Here is a 19,632-nt window from a genome sequence, read left to right on the forward strand (position 1 = left end):
AGTCTCAGAATTTGAAGGATTTTCTTTCTCAAATTTCTTTCTGAGCTATTGATCTTGTATATAGGCAGAGCAAGCTAAGTAAAAGACTAGGCACAGGCCCAAGGACTTAGATTTGAATCCTGAAGGTTAATCCTAGACTTGGGCAATGTCCTTCTGGAATATAAAAAAGACACTGCTTTGGTGTTAGCTTTAATTCTTGCCAAATGATGCTTTAGTTTTAAAAAATATGTATCAACCCATAAATTTTTGGTAAATTCATATTCCAATAACTTTTGCTTTCTTTGTATATTAAATAACTCAACAACTGTGGAAACCATTTTTGCTTGGTTTAGATTTCAATAGTATAAAATGCTTTCTTTTCACAAATTCTTTGAGAGAAAATTTAAATGCTACCGACCGCAACAAAGTACTGGAGAATTATTTACTATGCTGATTAATATAGTCTTATTTATTTATTTATTATTTTTTCCAACGGTAAGTATTTTATTTATAGGCTCAAATGAATATTCCATATACACATGATGAAATTTAGGAGGAAATATAGGAATCAGAAGTTTTTATTACTAATTTTCAAAACTTTACTACTCCAGCTAAGCAAGTTTACAACAACGAATACTAGTAAAAACTAAGTAAAGATTTACAAATCTTTTCCTAATTCAAGACCATTTCTCACATTTTTTGACAGAATGGGTTTACACTACATTTTCAAAATTTAGATTTTTGCCTAAGATGCCACATGAAACCTCTATAATTTTTTTTTTTTTTTTTTTAAGGAGGGCACAGCTCACAGTAGCCCATTCGGGCTCAAACAGGCAATCTTGGTGTTATTAGCACCACGCTCTAACCAACTGATCTAACCGGCCACCCATACAAGTAATTTTTTTTAAAAACTGGTAAATATACCCTAAAAAGTATTCTTTACCAAAATGTGCAGTGCAATATATAGAGTCACCACCTGTTTAAAATGGTGGTCCAATGGTGAGTCGAAGATTTTAAGATGTAATGTACACCATTGTCAACACCGATCAAAAAACGGAAAACAGAAGTGCTGGAAGCTTCCCACTGGAGTTTTGAAGGAAGAAGGCCTCCAAGTCGGGAAGCACAAGACTATGAAACTACATGTCCCAGCATAGTTTGCGAGTACTATTGACCACAACTCCCAGAATGCACTGCTCGCCGCACGTAGGTTTTCCTTGGAGCTGGGGCTTGTAGTTTTGCTGGGTCGTGTCTACCGTGCAGCGTATGCAGTGTGCAGGTTGCTTACCATCCAGAGGATATTAGCAATAATCTCCCACTGTTTGGCAAAGCGGAAACACTTCGGTTCCCCGGGCCGGCTGTCTTCTTTTGTCTCATCTCTTCGATTCTGTTTTACACAGGTAAGTCTCGGAGGGGCTACATTCCCGGCAGCAGGGCCCCACCCCTTCTTCCTGGGAGCGACCTCGTTCTGATGAAGCCTTTTGTCTCTAAGCTCTCGCCGTAGCAGCCGCCGCCCATCCCTCTTTGTGTGCTCCGGGAAGCCGAGGAGCTTAGTAGCGGCGACTGTTGGTGTTGGGAGTGAACGAAAGGGACGGTACCGGGAACTTGCAGGCGGGAGGACTCTTCCTCATCCCGCCACCTGACAGGTGGGTTGACTGTTCTTTCCTCCAGGCCCGCCTGTCTGCTGTGTCTCAGGTTAGGACTCAAAAGGGCGGCTTGGGAGTTCCTACTGACATTGCCGCCAGGCCTGGCTCCGGGAAGGGAGGCCGGGAGAGTGAGATGTGGTGACTCAGGAAGGCCAGGGCGATGAGTTCCCTTCTTGACCCTCTGGAGGTGGTTCGAAGAGCCTCAAGACTGGTCGGGCGCCCAGCGGCCCCTCCCCTGGACGCACTGTGCTGGTCGGCGCCCTCTTGGCCGTGACGCCAGGGGAGGAGTGCCTCCTTATCGCCTTGCTCCATTTTATACATAGAAATCAGTACTACTTGCATTGCGTTTTCCTTCACTGTTTGTGTGTTGGAAAGTACCCGAACGCGGAGGTTGTATCACAAAATTCCAGGGACGTTCCCTTCCTGGGAGTTTTAAGAAAGTGAATGTGTCAGTCATTGAGGCTCCGCCTTCTGTGAGGATGAGCGGGCTGGTCAGCTGTCTGTATAATAGTTAAGCCGGTCAAACTTTGTTACTGGGCTTTGACTAAAAGTATATTTACTTTAAGTATATTTGATAGCAAATGATGGTTATTTCTGTGTTTCGTTTGTGCACAGTATTACTAGTACATGGCTCTTTTAGAATTGACAGGAATTTTGTGTCCGACCGCATATTGTTTTTATCAGATTGCGAGGAATGAATACAAAACTCTGGTAATAGATTTGATCTGTATGGTATAACCTAAGTTAAGGTTCTTAATGCGAACCAGTGTCTTTTGTTTTAAGAGCCAGAGACATGTTACATTTGGGCGTGTGAACATTAAAAAGCTATGTGCTAGCTACTGTGCTCAACTCTAAATAATATCTATTATAAACGTTTGTTTTTCAAGTCTTAGTAATTGATATGCTTCCATTATTTAAAAATTACAGCTTATGTATTCTCTTTACATAGCATTGAACTTCATAGCCTCTTGAGACGATTCTCTTCTTGAAGACAAAATTTTTAAGAGCGCTGCTTTTACCAATGTAATGGTGATTCTGAATGTTTATATGCTTCTTAAGGTCACAAACATGTCGGACAAAAGTGAATTAAAGGCAGAGTTGGAACGAAAGAAGCAGCGGTTGGCCCAAATCAGAGAGGAAAAGAAGAGAAAAGAAGAAGAAAGGAAAAAAAAGGAAGTATGTTTGATTTTAAAAAAATAAGTTTAATATAAAGTAATTGAATTTTATTTCAAGTACTTATACCTGTGTATAGTACTTCCAGAATAGTTAAAATATCCAGCAGTTGCGACTGCAAATTATAGCACTATAGGTGATTCTTATTTTAAAGAAGCCAGGTATTTGAAAATGACAAAATAGTAAGTTAAACTATGATGTTTTTACTGAATAAAAATATTTCATATAGATTGATGTATTTCTATATTTATAAAAGATCAATTTACATATTTAGTCTTTTAGGAATATGTTTATTATATAAAGGGGCATCTGTTCATAAAATGTGGCATATGTATGTCATAACTTAGTTTGGATTTTGAACTTATCTTAATATTTTAATTAGTCTGAACTGCTAATAATTTGTCAGAGTAGGTAGTATTAATGACAGAAATATGTAATAGAGTATTTAATTGATGAGGTGATTTGTTATTTTCTTTATCATGAGTTAGTCTTTGAAATAATTTAACCAAGTAATGGGTTTGATGGCATCATAAAGGTGGACCAGGTAATTTATGTCTTCTGATTTTTGTTATTACCATTTATTTACTCATGTACAGGAAGTATACATTAACCATGAGCTGGAGATATTTTACTTGCTCCTATGTTGAAAGGTACATTTATCCATACAGAAACTTTCTAGACAGATTTGTGTACTTTCATCACAGATGTTTTGAATGGCCAGTGTAAGAGAATTTGTCCTAAGTGTGACATTAGTATCCAGTTTTTCTATGTGATAGCTTAAACAATAGCCAAAACTTGTAGAAATCTCTTAGGAAAAAAGAAAAATCAAAGATAAGATTTATGTGCAGCATTGGTATGACGCCGTAAAGGCCTGTAATTAAAGACTTTTCTGGTTTATTCTGACTCTTTCTGTGATACATTATTATAAGAGGTTTGGAGCTTTAAGTTATTTCATTAAAAGCTAACTGGTAGAAGCATAAGTCAGACTTGGAGAACCGTTACAATGTAATATCTATAGCCTTAAACCCTTCAGTGTTGAGAGCAAATTTAATTTTTGTTTTATAAGGATGGCCATAAGTGACCTCTAAGGATTTTCTGTTGCATGGTTTATATCTAATTTAAAGTTTATAAAACATTACAAGAGATAATAGTATTAAACAACGAGTTTACAAATATATTCTTATGTATAGATAAACTGTCAATTTGATAGTATAGTCTTCTTGGCTATTTTGATGAAAATTTCTGATGCGTTTTCTTAAGTTAAAATGGTATCATAGAATATCATGACTAATGAAATTCACTGCAGATAGTTGTGTGAGTAATAGTTGTTCAGTCAGAATAGGCATTTAAGATGCACAGTAGTCCCTCCTTATCTGCAAAGGATATGTTCCCAAGACCTCCGGTAGATGCCTGAAATCACGGCTAGTATCAAACCCTATATATACCATGTTTTTTCTTGTACATACATACCTATGATAAAGGTTAATTTATACATTTGGCACAGTAAGAGATTAAAAACAATAATACCATTATGCACCACTTAATGACATGTATGTGTTTTGAGATGAATGTGTTCTGAAAAATGTGTCATTAGGTGATTTCATTGTATGAACATCACAGAATGTGTACTTACACACATTAGATGATATAGCCTACTACCCACCTAGGCTACAAAGGTTATATGGTGTAGCCTGTTGCTCCTAAGACTACAAACCTGTACAGCATGTTACTTACAAAACAATATGACATTAAATCAGCGTGGTACATACGTGTAAACACATGGGAAATGAGATGTACACATATGTGGCTGCTGCTGGCATAACTGTTATGTGTGCTGTTTTACGGCACATTTATTTTTTATAAATAGAAAGAGTACACTCTAAAATGATGTTAAAGTATAGTATGGTAAATATATAAAGCAATAATAGTCATTTATTATTATCAAATATTAAGTACTGTCCATAATTGTATGTGCTATCCATTTATACAACTGGTATCTTTATTTACACCAGCATCGCACAAACACGTGAGCAATGTGTTGTGCTACAACATCACTAGGTGATAGGAATTTTTCAGCTCCCTTATAATCTTATGGGGCAACCGCCGTATTTCTAGTCCATCGTTGACCAAAATGTTATGTAGCACATGACTGTAATGAAATGGAAAAATTATAATGTACTGTAATAAAAGTTATGTGAATGTGGTCTCTCAGCAAGCTAGCATAAATTTATTTTTCCCTCTTTACAATTACACGGATAGAATATTCTTACCATAGATCTTAGCAACCTCAGCATACAATTTCTTTTTCTTATTAAGTCAAGAATTTTCACCTTTTCACTTAAAGGATACACTTTATGGCTTCTCTTTGGCATATCCTATATCTTCGGCTTTGGGGCATTATTAAGTAAAATAAGGATTCCATGAATACACGCACTGTAATACCACGATAATTGATCTGATAATCTAGATGGCTGCTAAGTGACTTATGGGCGGGTATCATATACAGCATTAATATGCTGGACAAAGGGGTCAGTCACATCCTAGGCTGGCCGTAGTGGGACAGAGATTTCCTCACGATACTCACAACAGCATGCACTTTAAAATGTACAGATTATTTATTTCTGAAAATTTCCACTGAATAGTTTCAGGCTGAGATTGACCATAGGTAACTAAAGTCACGGACAGCAAATCTGCAGATAAGGTGGGACTACTATATATATGAAACTTTCCTTGAAGGCTTAAATTTCACTTGGGATGTTTGGGATGATCTGAGAGTATTGATGCTCATCTAGTTTAACTGGAAGATTTTGCTAACACTAAATGGCTAAAATAAAAGCTGGCAAGAATTCCATTTTAAAATGTTTTGTGATTTCACTGATATGTGGTATATAAACCAAAAACAACAAAAGAACAAGACAAACAAATGAGAAACAGAAACTCATAGACACAGACAATAGATTAGTGGTTGCCAGAGGGTAAGGGGGGGTGGGGAGTGGGGGGTGGGAGATGAGGGTAAGGGGGATCGAATATATGGTGATGGAAGGAGAACTGACTCTGGGTGGTGAACACACAATGGGATTTATAGATGATGTAATACAGAATTGTGCACCTGAAATCTATGTAATTTTACTAACAATTGTCACCCCAATAAATTTAATTAAATAAATAAATAAATAAATAAATAAATAAATAAAATAAAATAAAAAAATGTTTTGTGCTATGCAAAAGTGAATTTTACCAAACCCAACCATGTTTTTATCATAAAAATAAAACCTATAGTTTATAAAATGAAAATACTTTTGTCTAGATGCATTTGTGACAAGCATCCTTACCTAAAGTTGCATAAATACAATGAAACTGCCTATAGAAGTTTGAGGTACTCGTACTTTTTCAACAAATTGAATTGCCTGTTAACTTAAAATTGTTATCTTTTAAATAATTCCATTTTTTTCATAGAGTTATAATATTTATATCTAAGATTTTGTGCCATTGGGGCACAAAATTCCTGACTCTGGATAGCAATTGAAAACTGTAGATAATTACAAGTTGACAATACTTTTAGAATTTATCTGTTGGGAAAATTTTTGTGGGAACTCTTTGATTACATACAAAAATGGATCAATTTAGTACATACCTGTAGTTTGGAGATTACTTATTAGAACTCTGTTATGAAAGATTTTCATTTAAGGACTATGTGTATTCAAAACTAAGTCTACCCCTAAAAGTATACAGTGTTAGCACATTTTTAATACATTTTTTGCAAATATTGCATACTATACATAAACTTACGTTTTTAACTTAAAAAATTTAGACTGATCAGAAGAAGGAAGCAGTTGCTCCTGTGCAAGAAGAATCAGATCTTGAAAAAAAGAGAAGAGAAGCTGAAGCATTGCTTCAAAGCATGGGGCTAACTCCAGAATCCCCCATTGGTAAGGATAAGAATATATCCATTTATAAGAGATAGATGTATTATCTGTTCAGCTCAGATGTACCTGGATAAGTTAGTTCACTTAATAAATTTACATATTTTTCCTATTTGTGTCTCTTAAATATTATTAACCTTATAATTTATTTGGAATTGTCTGTTTTCATATGTGCTAATACATGGTTATTTTGTTTGTTCAAAAGAGCTGCAAGATTATGTTTATTAACATATACTGAACCACCAGTTTACTTTTCTTGTTAAATCAGTAATTTATTTCAACAAATATTTGTTGAACAAGTTTTCTCTGCATACTGTATTAAGCTCAAAGATGACTGATTCCTGATCTTAACTCTATTTTCCTGTCTGTAGGTTAGACAGGTATAATCAACCAAAGTTCTAAAAGTATATTAGTGTTCAAAGGTGTAGGAGGGGAACGAGAAGCTTATGGCCTTCTGCTTTCAATACTAATATGGAAATAATATTGGTAGCTAATTTTGACAGTGATTGACTTAATCCTATTCTTTTTTTGTGTTACTTCATTTTGATAGCAGTGCTAGACCAAAAAGCTGAAATAGTAGAGATATTGAAGACAGGTTCATATCCGAAAGCATTAAATATGTTTACTTAAAACAATTTTGAGCTGGGTGTTGTTACATTGTACTTTAGTTTGACATGGCTGTTGTCCTTTAGGAACCTAAAATTTCAGGGGTAGCTTGTGGGCTAATTCTGTCTAGTGCAGGGAACAAATACTAGAGATGGTAACTGCTGTATCCCTGTTGTGAAACTGCAACATGACTGTCCTTAGAGCTGTCCTTATTTCTAAAAGGTTTCAAAATGAAAAATCTCGTTATTCTTATGGTCGTCTTGTTATTTCTTTCAGTTCATTTGCCTTTTCTTTATTGGTAGAGTTTGAAGATTGAAATATATTAATTTTTATATCTTTATTTAGTAAGCTTATGTTGCATATTGCAGTTTTAAAACTAAATGAGTCAGAACACTATTATCTCGTTTTAAAAAAATACCAAGTTGCTTGTTAGTTGTATAAGTCTTCGAGTGATTATTTTTTCCAAGCCTTTGGCTTTTGTTTTACTCCTGTAGGATTTTTTTCCTTTTCTGTTCTTTTCAGGACATCAGTTTCACTGAATTCACTTGCTCCTATTTCTTAATTCATAGCCCACCTCCATCCTCAATTCTTGAAAGATCATTCTTTAGTTGTGTATATGTGTTTGTGTGTGTTTTTCCCTTATTCCCCATCTCCAATTTCATTCTTCTTTCCAGTCTTACATTAAATACTTACTCTTGCATTTTTAACTTACGCCCTTTTGATCTGTCCTACATGTGTTTACATTTTTCAAGGTTTTTATATATGTGTGTTGTTTTATATACATAAATGACATTGTGCAGTATGTCTCATTCTGTTTATTTTTTTCCTGTCAGGCAGTATTATATTTGAGATCTATCCATGTTGCTGTATACAAATCTAGTTATTGATTTCTGACTCATGCACAATATTCTGTCATATACTGCGCCATATTTTACTTACCTGTTGCCAAGTGATAGGCACTTAGATTGCTTCTATCTCTTTGCTTTGCTGTCACAAACAACACTGCAAAGAATATAATCTTTCCCTTAAGGACTGTAGAAGAGTTTCTGTGGGGTGAATGCCCAAGAATTGACTTGCTGTGTTATTGTGTGTAGGATTACTTAAATCGATTAAGTTCTGCATACCACTCTCAAGTTTACCCTCCCACTACCAGTGCATGAGAAAGGAACTGTTTCACCATATTCACATTATTACTTGATATGATCCAATTTTATCCAACTTTCTAATTTTTGTCAACTTGATTGTGTGTAATGCCAAAATGTTTTAATATTCATTTATCTGATTACAGCAAGGTTGACCATTTCTTCATATATCTATTAAGTATTCAGATTTTTCCCTCAATGAATTCCATATTTATGTTCTTTTCCCCCTTACCATTGGGGTTCTTTATCTTGCTGACTTGTAGGAGTTACTTGTATATTTTTGAGAGGACTTCTATGTTTTAGGCTTTTCAAAAATACCTTCTCACAGTCTATTACCTGTTAACTCTGTTTATAGTATCCTTCATTGAACAGAATCCTTCATTTTGATTTGTTCAAATCCTTCACTTTGATATAGTCAAATCTACCAATTACAACTTTTTCTGTGCTTTTTGGTTTTCTTAAAAAAAAATTCCTTTCCTACTTTGAAGAAATAAATACATTATTTTACATTTTTCTGTTAGGTTTTATAGTTTTAGCCTTTACCTTTAGATATTTGGGTCACATTTTTAAATATAGTATGAGATAGGGATCTAAGCTAATTTTTCTCTATATCGTTAGCTGATTTTCTCAAAACTGTTTATTATATAGTCCATCTTTTCCTCCACTGATACCTGGTGCCAACTTTGCCATATAATCAGTTCCCATATACTTACGGGCATTTTTGGGCTCTGTATTTTCACTGTTGATCTATTTGTCTGATTTTATAGTGTTAACCCACAGTTTAAATCCTATGGCTGTGTTATATCCTAGTTTCTGATATAGAAAGTCACCCTCTCCTTTTCTCTTTTTTCAAAATAGCCCTAGCTTCATAAACGTTTTTCTTTCCCTCAAAAAAATTTAGCTTAAGTTTCCCCCAAAATCTTGCTGCACCATACACTGCATTTAGTACATGTTCTCAGTCTTTCTAAATCTAGAAGATCTTCTACACACGCACTACTTTTTGACCCAAGTTAGTGACTTGTTAAAGAGAGTGGGCCAACTGGTCTCTAGAAGAGCCCACCTTCTGATGATTTTCTCACATTTAGCTTTATTTCTCCTTTGATTTCCTCTTAACTGGAAATTAGAGCATAAACCTTGATTAGCTTCAGGTTGAACATCTTTTGGAAAGAATGTCTCACAGAGGAAGCTATGTACTTTATGTTGCATCACATCAGTAGCATATATGTCTGGATGTTGAGCTTTTAGTGATACCAAGATTGATTACTGGGGTACGATTATGATAACCAGGTTTCCATATCATAGTTACATGTTTTTTCTTCTTGCAATTAGGAAGTAATATCTGGAGGTGATACTTTGGCACCGTATGAATATTTATTTCTCCATCAACTTTTCACCAAATAGTTTTAATACTTACTGATGATCGTTATCTAAATCAGTCTTAATTAGAAGTTGCAGAATTATTTTTGCAATTTCATCATTTCTTCTATATTTATTTATTGGCTGAAGTTCTTCTGTAAAGGGGAGCTTCCCCTCCATAACTAGGGCTATTTGGTTACTTTAAAGGTATTTCCTATTAGAAAAAACAGGAGATGCTTAATTTTTTTCACTTTAATTACTAATAATCACCTCCAGGGGTGGCAGGTGAGGTTTTTTTGTGTATTTGTAAAATAGATTAGTTAATGTTTTATTCAGGATTTTTGTATATGTAGTAATAAATGAAATTTGCCTGTGATTTTCTTGTACTGACCATGTTCAGTGGCCATCTGGTTATGGTTTTAAAATAAATCAGATAGCTTTCCCTTTTGCTATTTTATAGAACAACTTGTAAAAGATAGGTATTACCTGTTCCTTAAAAACTTGATTAAATTGAACTGTAAAGCTGCCTGGGATTATGGCACTTACCCCCCAGGGGGTAGTGGAGAGCAGGGGTTTTTTTGTTTTGTTTTTTAACCATTTTAAGATATTTTGTTGTTTATTTTTTATGGTTATAGTCAATTCAAGTTTTCTGTTTCTTCTTGTATCAGGTTTTTTTTTGTTTTTGTTTTTTAATAATAAACATTTATTATCTCACAATTTCTGCCAGTCAGGAATTTAGTAGTGGCTTAGCCAAGTGGTTCTGGTCCAGGGTCTCTAATGAGGTAGAAGTCAAGATGTTAGTCAGAGTTGTAGTCATATGAAGTCTTGACTTGGGCTAGAGGATTTGCTTTCAAGGGGGCTCTTTCCTATGGCTGGCAAGTTGGTGTTGGTTGTTAGTGGGAGGGCTGAGTTCTCTCCATGTGAGAACTCAAGAGAGTTCTTGAGTATCCTTTTCCAAGTCAAGTTGTTGTCCTTTCAATCTTAGTTGTGGAGGTGCCGTTCAGCTTTAAGTTGTTGTCCTTTCAGTCTTAGTTGTGGAGGGCGCAGCTCAGCTCCAGGTCCAGTTGCCGTTGTTAGTTGCAGGGGGCGCAGCCCACCATCCCTTGCGGGAGTTGAACCGGCAACGTTGTGGTTGAGAGGACACACTCCAACCAACTGAGCCATCTGGGAGCTCAGTGACAGCTTCAGCTCAAGGTGCTGTGTTCAATCTTAGTTGCAGGTGGTGCTGCCCACCATCCCTTGCGGGACTCGAAGAATTGAACTGGCAACCTTGTGGTTGAGAGCCCACTGGCCCATGTGGGAATCGAACCTGCAGCCTTCGGCGTTAGGAGCATGGAGCTCTAACTGCCTGAGCCACCGGGCCGGCCCAAAGCCATTCTACTTTAAAAGCAACAACAAGATCTTATTGTTTAAATTTTAGGAAAATGCATAGTGGAAACAAATTTGAATACTTCATAAAAGAGGTATGACTTGATTTTTTTTTTTTTTTTTTTAACAATTAAGAGGCCAGTCTTAGGAAAGTTAATTTCAGACACAACATTCAAGACATGTATCAAATTTGGAGTTCTAAACATTGATGATTGAAAAAAATAAAGTGAATTTTTTTGTATGTGTAACTACTCTTTTCACTATCTTGAAAAGAGAGAAAACATATTGTCAATTACTCTGTAGCCTGAGTCATATCAATTTGGTAGAGTACTTTGATTAATGTGATAGTTTATTATCTGGATTTTCTTTATTAGGAAAAAACAAGAAATTTACTAGTCAAAATATGTATTGCTTCATTTTTTCCCTCCCTCTCTCCTTGTAAATTTTCAATATTTTAAATTTGATTGTTAGATAGAATGCTTTCCATGTACCAGGTCATTTTTCAAGTCATTTTTAATCTAATTTTAACAAATAGTTCTTATAGTACTTTAATACTATAAAATTTTATTTTTATTAATTTCTTTAAAAAATTTATGTGATGCTCTGGAGATTAGTGGAGGAGAAACTTCATTATCAGGAAAAAGGGACATAGAAAAGGGAGAAATTAATCGTATTTCAGAGAGTTAAGGTTTAAAGCAACATCTTTCAGGACAAAAAGAGTAAGGTATAAAATTATTTTAAATATTGATATTCCCAGCTGGCAGCACTTGTATCCACAAGGAGGCGTTATTGTAACACAGTCTATGTTTGAATACTAAGTATCATAGAAGTGACCTCACAACTTTGCAGTTATCTCTGAAGCTCATTCCGTCCACTTCACTGTTTTCTACCAACACTTCCATTCCTTGCATTCTTGACTGTCCGCCTTTCTAGGCCTTTCTTTCTGGCAAAGCCCCTTCTTGACAGAGGCTTTCTTCTACTTGAAAAATAATTGGGCTATGTACCATCCTTCATCTCTGAGACTTCTGTGTAGTTCTGAATCGTTGACTCAAATTTAATTCTAATTCTAAATCTAGGTGCATTCCCAAGTCCTTTGTGCTTAAAAAATATTCTAGTTGTTTCTTCACAGACCAAAAGGCAGCAATGTTAGTTTTATATCTGTTGAAGGCCAAAATCTAAGGTGGCAGGAAAGGCCTTCTCAATTGGCTTTTTGTCCTAGAGCATTAGGAGTCACAGCCTGTCAGTATTACTTACATGATCAATCAATGAATGTGGTATAGATTTGGTTTTCAGTTTATATTTCTCCTTCGGTTCTCAAAGAAGGAAAATAGGTATCTTTGCTCTAAACTTCTAAGAAACTTAAATTTATTTACTCACATATGTTAATATTAAATCTTTTATTTTGTACCATTGAAGGCCTGTTTTAGGCTATTTTATTTACAGAAGTGTGGAGTAAGGTAATCCGACTGAATCACTGTTCTTACTAAGCACATCATATTTTACATATTTGGCAAAAGCTAATTATTAGTAGCTTATGTTATTTTCAAAGCTGATTGGACTCTTAAATCATCTTTAAAAATGAATTCTGGAATTGAGTCTCTTCTGAGATTTGAGAGGCAGTGAGTTGTTTAGTTTTTTAAATCTCCCTGAATGCATGCTTGTATTTGTTCTCAGGGGTCATTTGTTGGAGTCCAGGAGTATACTGGCATTGCCTTATTATGCAATTACACTATTCTTTGATTTTTCTAGACTAATTGAGTTAAAATATGATAGTCAGCAAATGATGATATCATTCCCTTTTTTTCCTATTGACATTCTCATTTTTCAGTAATAGTAATTTTATTTTATTTATGTTTGTTCCTTCTGTGGTATACATTATTTATTATGGCAAGATAAAGTTGAACCCTTAATAAGTCCTCTTCATCATTTGACTTGAAAACTATTTTCTGACAGAGAGAATATAGTTCTGGGATAGAGATTTTTATCTAATTACAAATTTGAAGTTATGGTGATTTACTTTGCTTCTGGCTGAGAAATTGTGATATTTTGGTAGCATCACCCCCGTGATTTTGTTTTTATTTCTGAAACTTTTATTTCAGAATTGGCTAGTATATTTATTTATGTATGTGTAATTACTATTTAACATGTTTCCATAAAGAATTTGGGGTAACATTTCTTTTTAATATGGTCTTAACCAAGTCAGATACTGTTGAGTGGAGTCATTGATACTTGAAGTCACCAGAAAGGGGAAAAAATATATTAAACTGGAAAATAATTTTATAGTTCATCACAAATCATTAGATTGAGAGGAATATTACTATTTCCCTACAATCTTCCTAATAGGTTACTTAGAAAAATTATTTCCTAAGCGTGAAGTTAAGCATATAATTTAAAGAATACGGGTTTTCTTCTTTGAAAATCTTTAATATGAATAACACGTATTTATGCTTATAGCACAGTAGGCAAACCACTGTTAGATATTACTCTTTATTCCTATACATTAGGAACTTAGACTAAGGGAAGCTTCACAGTGAGAGATAGACAAAAAGATGAGGAAACGTAACCTAAGAGAGGTTGGGGGATATTACTATTCTTTTACTTTAGATATAAGTCATTTTGAGCTCCTTTGAGTTATACATGAGCACCTAGCACAGTGCCATCCACCGTGAACTGTATGAAGGCAATCTGGGTTAGTCATGTTTCTGAGAGATTTAATCACAGAATTAGAAACATTTGATTATGTTTTTATAGTTCTTTGGAATTTACGTAATAACTACAGTATCTAAGGAAACATTGTAGCTATGATTTTTTGTTTTCTAATCTTACTGATGACCAATAGAATTTGCCACTGAAAAAATAAGAATGATCAGTTGTGTACCTATGTTTAAGATGTAATTCATCATACAAACCTTGTACATTTCGTGAGATTAGCAAACCCACTATTTCTACTGCAGCATGTATAAATATTTAAACGTAATTTTAAGGGTTTAGTGAATGTGACAATTTCAAAAACACGTATTTTTAATTAAATACGTATTTAGTTCCTATATAACTGGGAACTTACCTTCTTTTGAGTAGACTATTAAAAGAAGGGCTTGCAGCTCAACATAAAAGTATTAGTCACTTAATACTGTACATGGAAAAATTACTTTAAAAAGATAGTTGGGCTTGGGGACAATTATGGTAAAATTTAACCAGAAGATGGCAGTGATGATCCTCCTATACTCTCTGCAATGGTAATCAAGTTTTACAAATGTAATAGCATGAAATATGCACGTTCAACTGTTGGTATAGAATGTTAAAATTAACAAATTAAGGGAAAGCATTTGCTGTTTGTTTTATATACTATGAAAAATGTGTATTTTTCTATAAGAAGGGATTAAGAATATTTTGGGTGTCTGTATCTTTGTCTGTACACTTCAGTTTTTTCTGAATACTGGGGTAAGGAAGTTACCATAAGTCTTGCCTTGTTTCAGTTGCATGCATCACTTTATGTTATGCATCATGTCCAGAATGCATGCTGTTTTATGGCCTGTTTGCATTTTTCACCCAAATTGCTGGAAACTAACGGAAATTTTAAAGGAGCCATTCCTTTAGCAAGTCATTTCTCTGAATTGCCCCCCACCCCATTTTTTTTTTTTGGTGGAGGAAAAATTAAATAATTTAAGATGTTTATATTTGAAACAAAAAATTGTTAGACAAAAATTAACATTAAAAAATAAATGTCTGAAAACCTGAGAGTCAAATGACTTTTGAAGCATACTTCAGAGTTTTGATTTTGACAGCAGTTATAAATAATATTTATAATCTGGTCATCTTAAAAGTGAGAAGTTAAAGAGAGGAGAAGGAATGCTCTCCTTTGAAAATTAGTGCCCACATTTGGTGTTGGCTGAGATGAAGATGCATCCATCTATAATCTTGCTTTTTTTTTTTTTTTTTAATATAAAGCCCAAATGCATTTTGCCAGAGAAATTGCATGAATTGTCAGCATGCATTGTTAATTTTGTCTTTCTCCTCTTCTTTCTACTGTTCATTTTCATTCGTGTATTTTTGTTTTTTTTGGTTTGCCATTTTTTCTTTTTTGTTAATTACTTCATATTAAATTGCTTTTGAAACGTCATAAGCTGAGCAACCTCTCCGTGTAGTAACAGCGGATACCTGTCTGTTTCACTATTTAGTCCCTCCTCCTATGTCTCCATCCTCCAAATCTGTGAGCACACCAAGTGAAGCTGGAAGCCAAGACTCTGGAGATGGCGCGGTGGGATCTAGGTATAGTAATTTTCTTTTAATATTTTAATGATAGAATGCATTTAATGCCCATATACTGTCAGTGCTTTAGAGGAACTCTAAATAGTTATGTTGTTAGTTAATATTTTGAAATCTAAATGGCATAGAAATTGTTGTAAATTGAGGGAAAATTTTTACAGTTTTAACTGTCATACTTCATTAACTTAGTACTGAATAGTTAACTGATTTTATGCTAATTATTTTATATGAAAATGGAGGTGTTAATTCATTTAAACGTTTTCTATTTAAGCAATCTTTATATTGCTTATGTGACTGTTTTGGGTATAAACTGTGTAAAACCTCTTTGCTGTGCTTAATTCCCCATTCAGTAATTGAAAATCTAAGCAATCCAGTTAAACAGCCCAATTCTGTTCTATTCATTCAGTAGGTCTAATTAAGATAGACAATAATAACACATAAAATATCAAGAATAAGGAATAACTGTTAAGGAAACATTAAGTGTCTTCACTGCCTTGAGGGTATTACCCTATGTGAAATAAGAGAAAGACAAATACTGTATGATCTCATTTATATGTGGAATCTTAAAAAATAAATAAGGTCATACATAGAACAGGTTGGTGGTTGCCAGAGGTGTGGGACAGAGTGGGCAAAATGGGTGAAGGGGGGGGTCAAAAGGTACACACTTCCAGTTATAAAATAAGTAAGGCATGGAGATGTAATGTACAGCATGGTGATATAGTTAACAGTACTGTATTGCATATTTGAAAGTTGCTAAGAGTAGATCTTAAAAGTTCTCATCACAAGAAAAAGAAATTTGTAACTGTGTGTGGTGATGATATTAACTAGACTTATTGTGGTGATTATTTCACAGTATGTACAATATGGAATCCTTATGTTGTTGAACACCTGAAATTAATAGAATGTTAGGTGTCAGTTATACCTCAATTAAAAATGAAGAGTGTTTCCTGCCAAGTTTTCCTGAATTCACATCTTTCTTGTAAAACTATCTCATGTTTGTTTTAGGGTCCTACACACATGTTGGTTCTTGCTTTTCAAAAGTTCAGTAAGATTTCAGTTTCTTCCTAAAGATTGTATTGGGAAAAGTGTTAACGTATTACTTATTCCTCTTCTTCCTTTCCTCTCTCCCTCACCACATAAAACAGTAACAAGTCTTTAACAGTATCATACTTTTTGACTTTTGAAATTAAACATAACTAGTTAAAATCTTTATTCAGAATCCTTATTTTGGACCAGGAAGTTACATGTCCTTCTTAATACACCTTTTAATAAGAAATAAATTGAGAAGTGTTATGTTTTTTGTGCCTGATCCCCTCTGATTGGAGTTACAAACAAGTAATGAGTATCTAAAAACAGAGCAAGAAAAAAGAAGAGTGAGGGAGCTAGATAATCCATAGACTTAGTACTTTAATCAGTTCCTGAATAATCAGGTTATCGTTAATAATTAGAAGGCACAAAAGGTTCAGTTTGAATTTGAGATGTGCTTTCCAAAACTGTTCTGTATATAGAACCAAAATTGCAAGTCTAAGCAATACTGTCAATAGAGATAAATGACAACTCTTTATCATTTAAAAAAAAAATTTCTTTTTAGTAATAATGTTACTTTATAAAATAGTATGTATTATAGATTATTTAGTCTACATTTATCTTTAAGGCTAAATTTATTTTTTTTTAAATTCATACCTCTGTGTTTTTATACAAATACATTAGTATTCCTTTGCTAGTAAGCAAATGGTATTTCAAGTGAAGGGTTTTTTTGTTTTTTTTTCATTCTACAACATTACCATAGTAAAAATATTTTCCCAAATAGAAAAAAGCTATTATATTTATTAAATTTCTTTATTTGATAGTGTACATTATTTTGTGTATATAATATACTGTGTTCATTCTGAGCTCCCGTTTTCTTGATTTTGAATAAAAGTAGAAAGATTATTTTAATGCAATATTAGCAGGTTTGCTTTAAAAAATATTATATAACATCTACTTGGTTTTAATAATATGAATTAAAACATGTCCTGAGTTTCACTGGGGAACCTAGAGATTAAAGACCCACTGGAGTATAGTAAATTGGTAGAGGGAGTAAATACTGTTAAGAAAATATTTGTATATGGAACACATACTCATCGAATTGTCAATTTAACGTTAAATACTATGTAGGTTACTATAGCACATAAAGTGTTCATGGCCCTTGCCTTCATGGAACTTACTCTAGTGATTATGTCATTGATTTACGGGAGAAGATAGTCACAAATGATATATCCAATAAGGGTTTAATATCCAAAATATATAAAGAACACATATAATTCAACATCAAAAAACAAACCAGTTAAAAAGTGGGCAGAGGACTTGAATAGAGACGTAATACACACACACACACACACACACACACACACACACACACACAGTGGAATATTACTTAGCCATAAAAAAGAAAGATCTTGCCATTTGTGACAACATGGATGGACTTAGAGGGTATTATGCTAAGTGATATAAGTCAGACTGATAAAGACATACCAAATAATCGCATTTGCATGTGGAATCTAAAAAACAAAGCATACAAACAAAACAGACAGACTCATAGATGTAGAGAACAAATTGATGATTGCCACAGAGAAGGGGAATGTGAATGGGCAAAAAAGGTGAAGGGGAATAAGACGTACAAACTTCCAGTTATAAAATAAGTCATGGGGATGTAATGTTCAGGTAGGGAATATAGTTAATAGTATCGTAATAACTGTTCAGGGACAGATGTTTACTAGATTTATTGCAGTGATCACTTCATAAGGTATGTAAATGTTGAATAACTATGTTGTACACCTGAAACTCAGGATGTTGTATGTCAACTATACTTTAATTTTTAAAAATTAAGAATGTTGTTTACTGTATTGAAAAGGTCTAATGATAGTGTGCTAACTTGTGTTTGGTTTCAAGTGTAGATTTTTAATGATAAGTTGTAAAACAAGAAAATAGGTATTTAAATATCTTTAGTAGTATTTGTTCTTATTGGAGAATGAATGCAAAATTAGTTTCTTCTAAGTTTAACAGGACAGGAAAAAAATCCTTTTTGAATGAGGCGATATATCTTTTTAATCTTAATACATATATTCTCTTCTTTGAACTCACTTTAAACATTAGTAGAGAGCTGAGTATGTTCATTACACACACACACACAAACACACACACACACACACGAGTAGAAAACTATGAATTCCACTAAATCATCTCAAGATTTCATAGTAGGAAGATAATTAATGTTGATTAATTGGTGCCATTGGCAATAAAATAATAACATTTCTAAATATATGACTTTGAAAAATAATACTAGGGTCTGAGAATGAAACAATGCACTCAAATTGTAGGCATGATGGTAATGAAAGAATAAAGAGAAAAAGAAGAAATATCATAGGAAAATGCATGAAGAGGTGTGAAATAGCCAGAATAGTCTAAGATTAGTATACTAGGAGAGAGGAAAGAGATATATTAGCCATTACCAAATATGATATCGAAATACATCAAAATCACTATTTCTAAATGCCAAAAATTTCTATTGGGCCTGGTGGTAATTTATGAAAAAAATGAAAGGTCTTGAAAAGTGATATTTCTCTAACTTTGAGAATAGGAAGCTTGTCTATGGCCATACCACCCTGAACGCGCCCGATCTCGTCTGATCTTGGAAGCTACGCAGGGTCGGGCCTGGTTAGTACTTGGATGGGAGAATAGGAAGCTACATTTCATTAGGATTCTAGTTCACTTTCTCAATCGCTTCTGTTATCTCTAAAATTTAGGTGGTGGCTGTTATTTAATTGGGAAATCCATGCCTCTTATTCCTTTTTTCCATTCTTGACCAGTTTATCTCTCAGGCTTTTGGATTATATTGGAATTTTACTTTATATGTCTACAGATGCCTTTAATAAATGTAATCCCATATGTTGTGCAGTGTGTTTTCTGTACTGACTATATTTTGCAGCAAAGTTTTACTTGATTTTAGACTAAAATGACATCCTCCACAAGGAGCTCTACGTAATTGATAACAGCTAGAGCTCTCATATAATGTAAAGGCTGTTGACAGAACATTCCTTGGAGAGAAATGTTCTCATACAACCGCTTCTGGTTTCACAAAGCCTAAGTTTGTTGCTGTTCATTGCTTTGACAAAGTAAATCTTCACTGTGGCCTCT

General features: G+C 34.0%; 1 protein-coding gene across 8 annotated transcripts in view; it reads left to right on the forward strand.

Annotated features, from left to right (window-relative positions):
• The first annotated feature begins 1,210 nt into the window (after positions 1-1,210).
• DYNC1I2 (dynein cytoplasmic 1 intermediate chain 2) overlaps positions 1,211-19,632 on the forward strand; it is a 47,709-nt gene continuing 29,287 nt past the window's right edge. For 3 of the 8 annotated variants that reach the window (XM_019727421.3, XM_019727424.3, XM_019727422.3), the window contains exons 1-6: positions 1,217-1,376; positions 1,469-1,622; positions 2,682-2,798; positions 6,607-6,724; positions 14,614-14,631; positions 15,369-15,459. In XM_019727421.3, coding sequence (XP_019582980.1) covers positions 2,691-2,798; positions 6,607-6,724; positions 14,614-14,631; positions 15,369-15,459 — 335 coding nt within the window. In that variant the 5' untranslated portion in view covers positions 1,217-1,376; positions 1,469-1,622; positions 2,682-2,690. Of the gene's footprint in view, positions 1,377-1,468; positions 1,623-2,648; positions 2,799-6,606; positions 6,725-14,613; positions 14,632-15,368; positions 15,460-19,632 lie in introns of those variants that run through there. The other 5 variants (XM_019727425.3, XM_019727426.3, XM_019727427.3 and 2 more) reach the window with 3 other exon arrangements.

The sequence above is a fragment of the Rhinolophus sinicus genome, chromosome 17 (assembly GCF_057876585.1).
Source record: "Rhinolophus sinicus isolate RSI-liver-muscle chromosome 17, RSI-T2T, whole genome shotgun sequence".
In the NCBI taxonomy this organism is placed as follows: domain Eukaryota; kingdom Metazoa; phylum Chordata; class Mammalia; order Chiroptera; family Rhinolophidae; genus Rhinolophus; species Rhinolophus sinicus.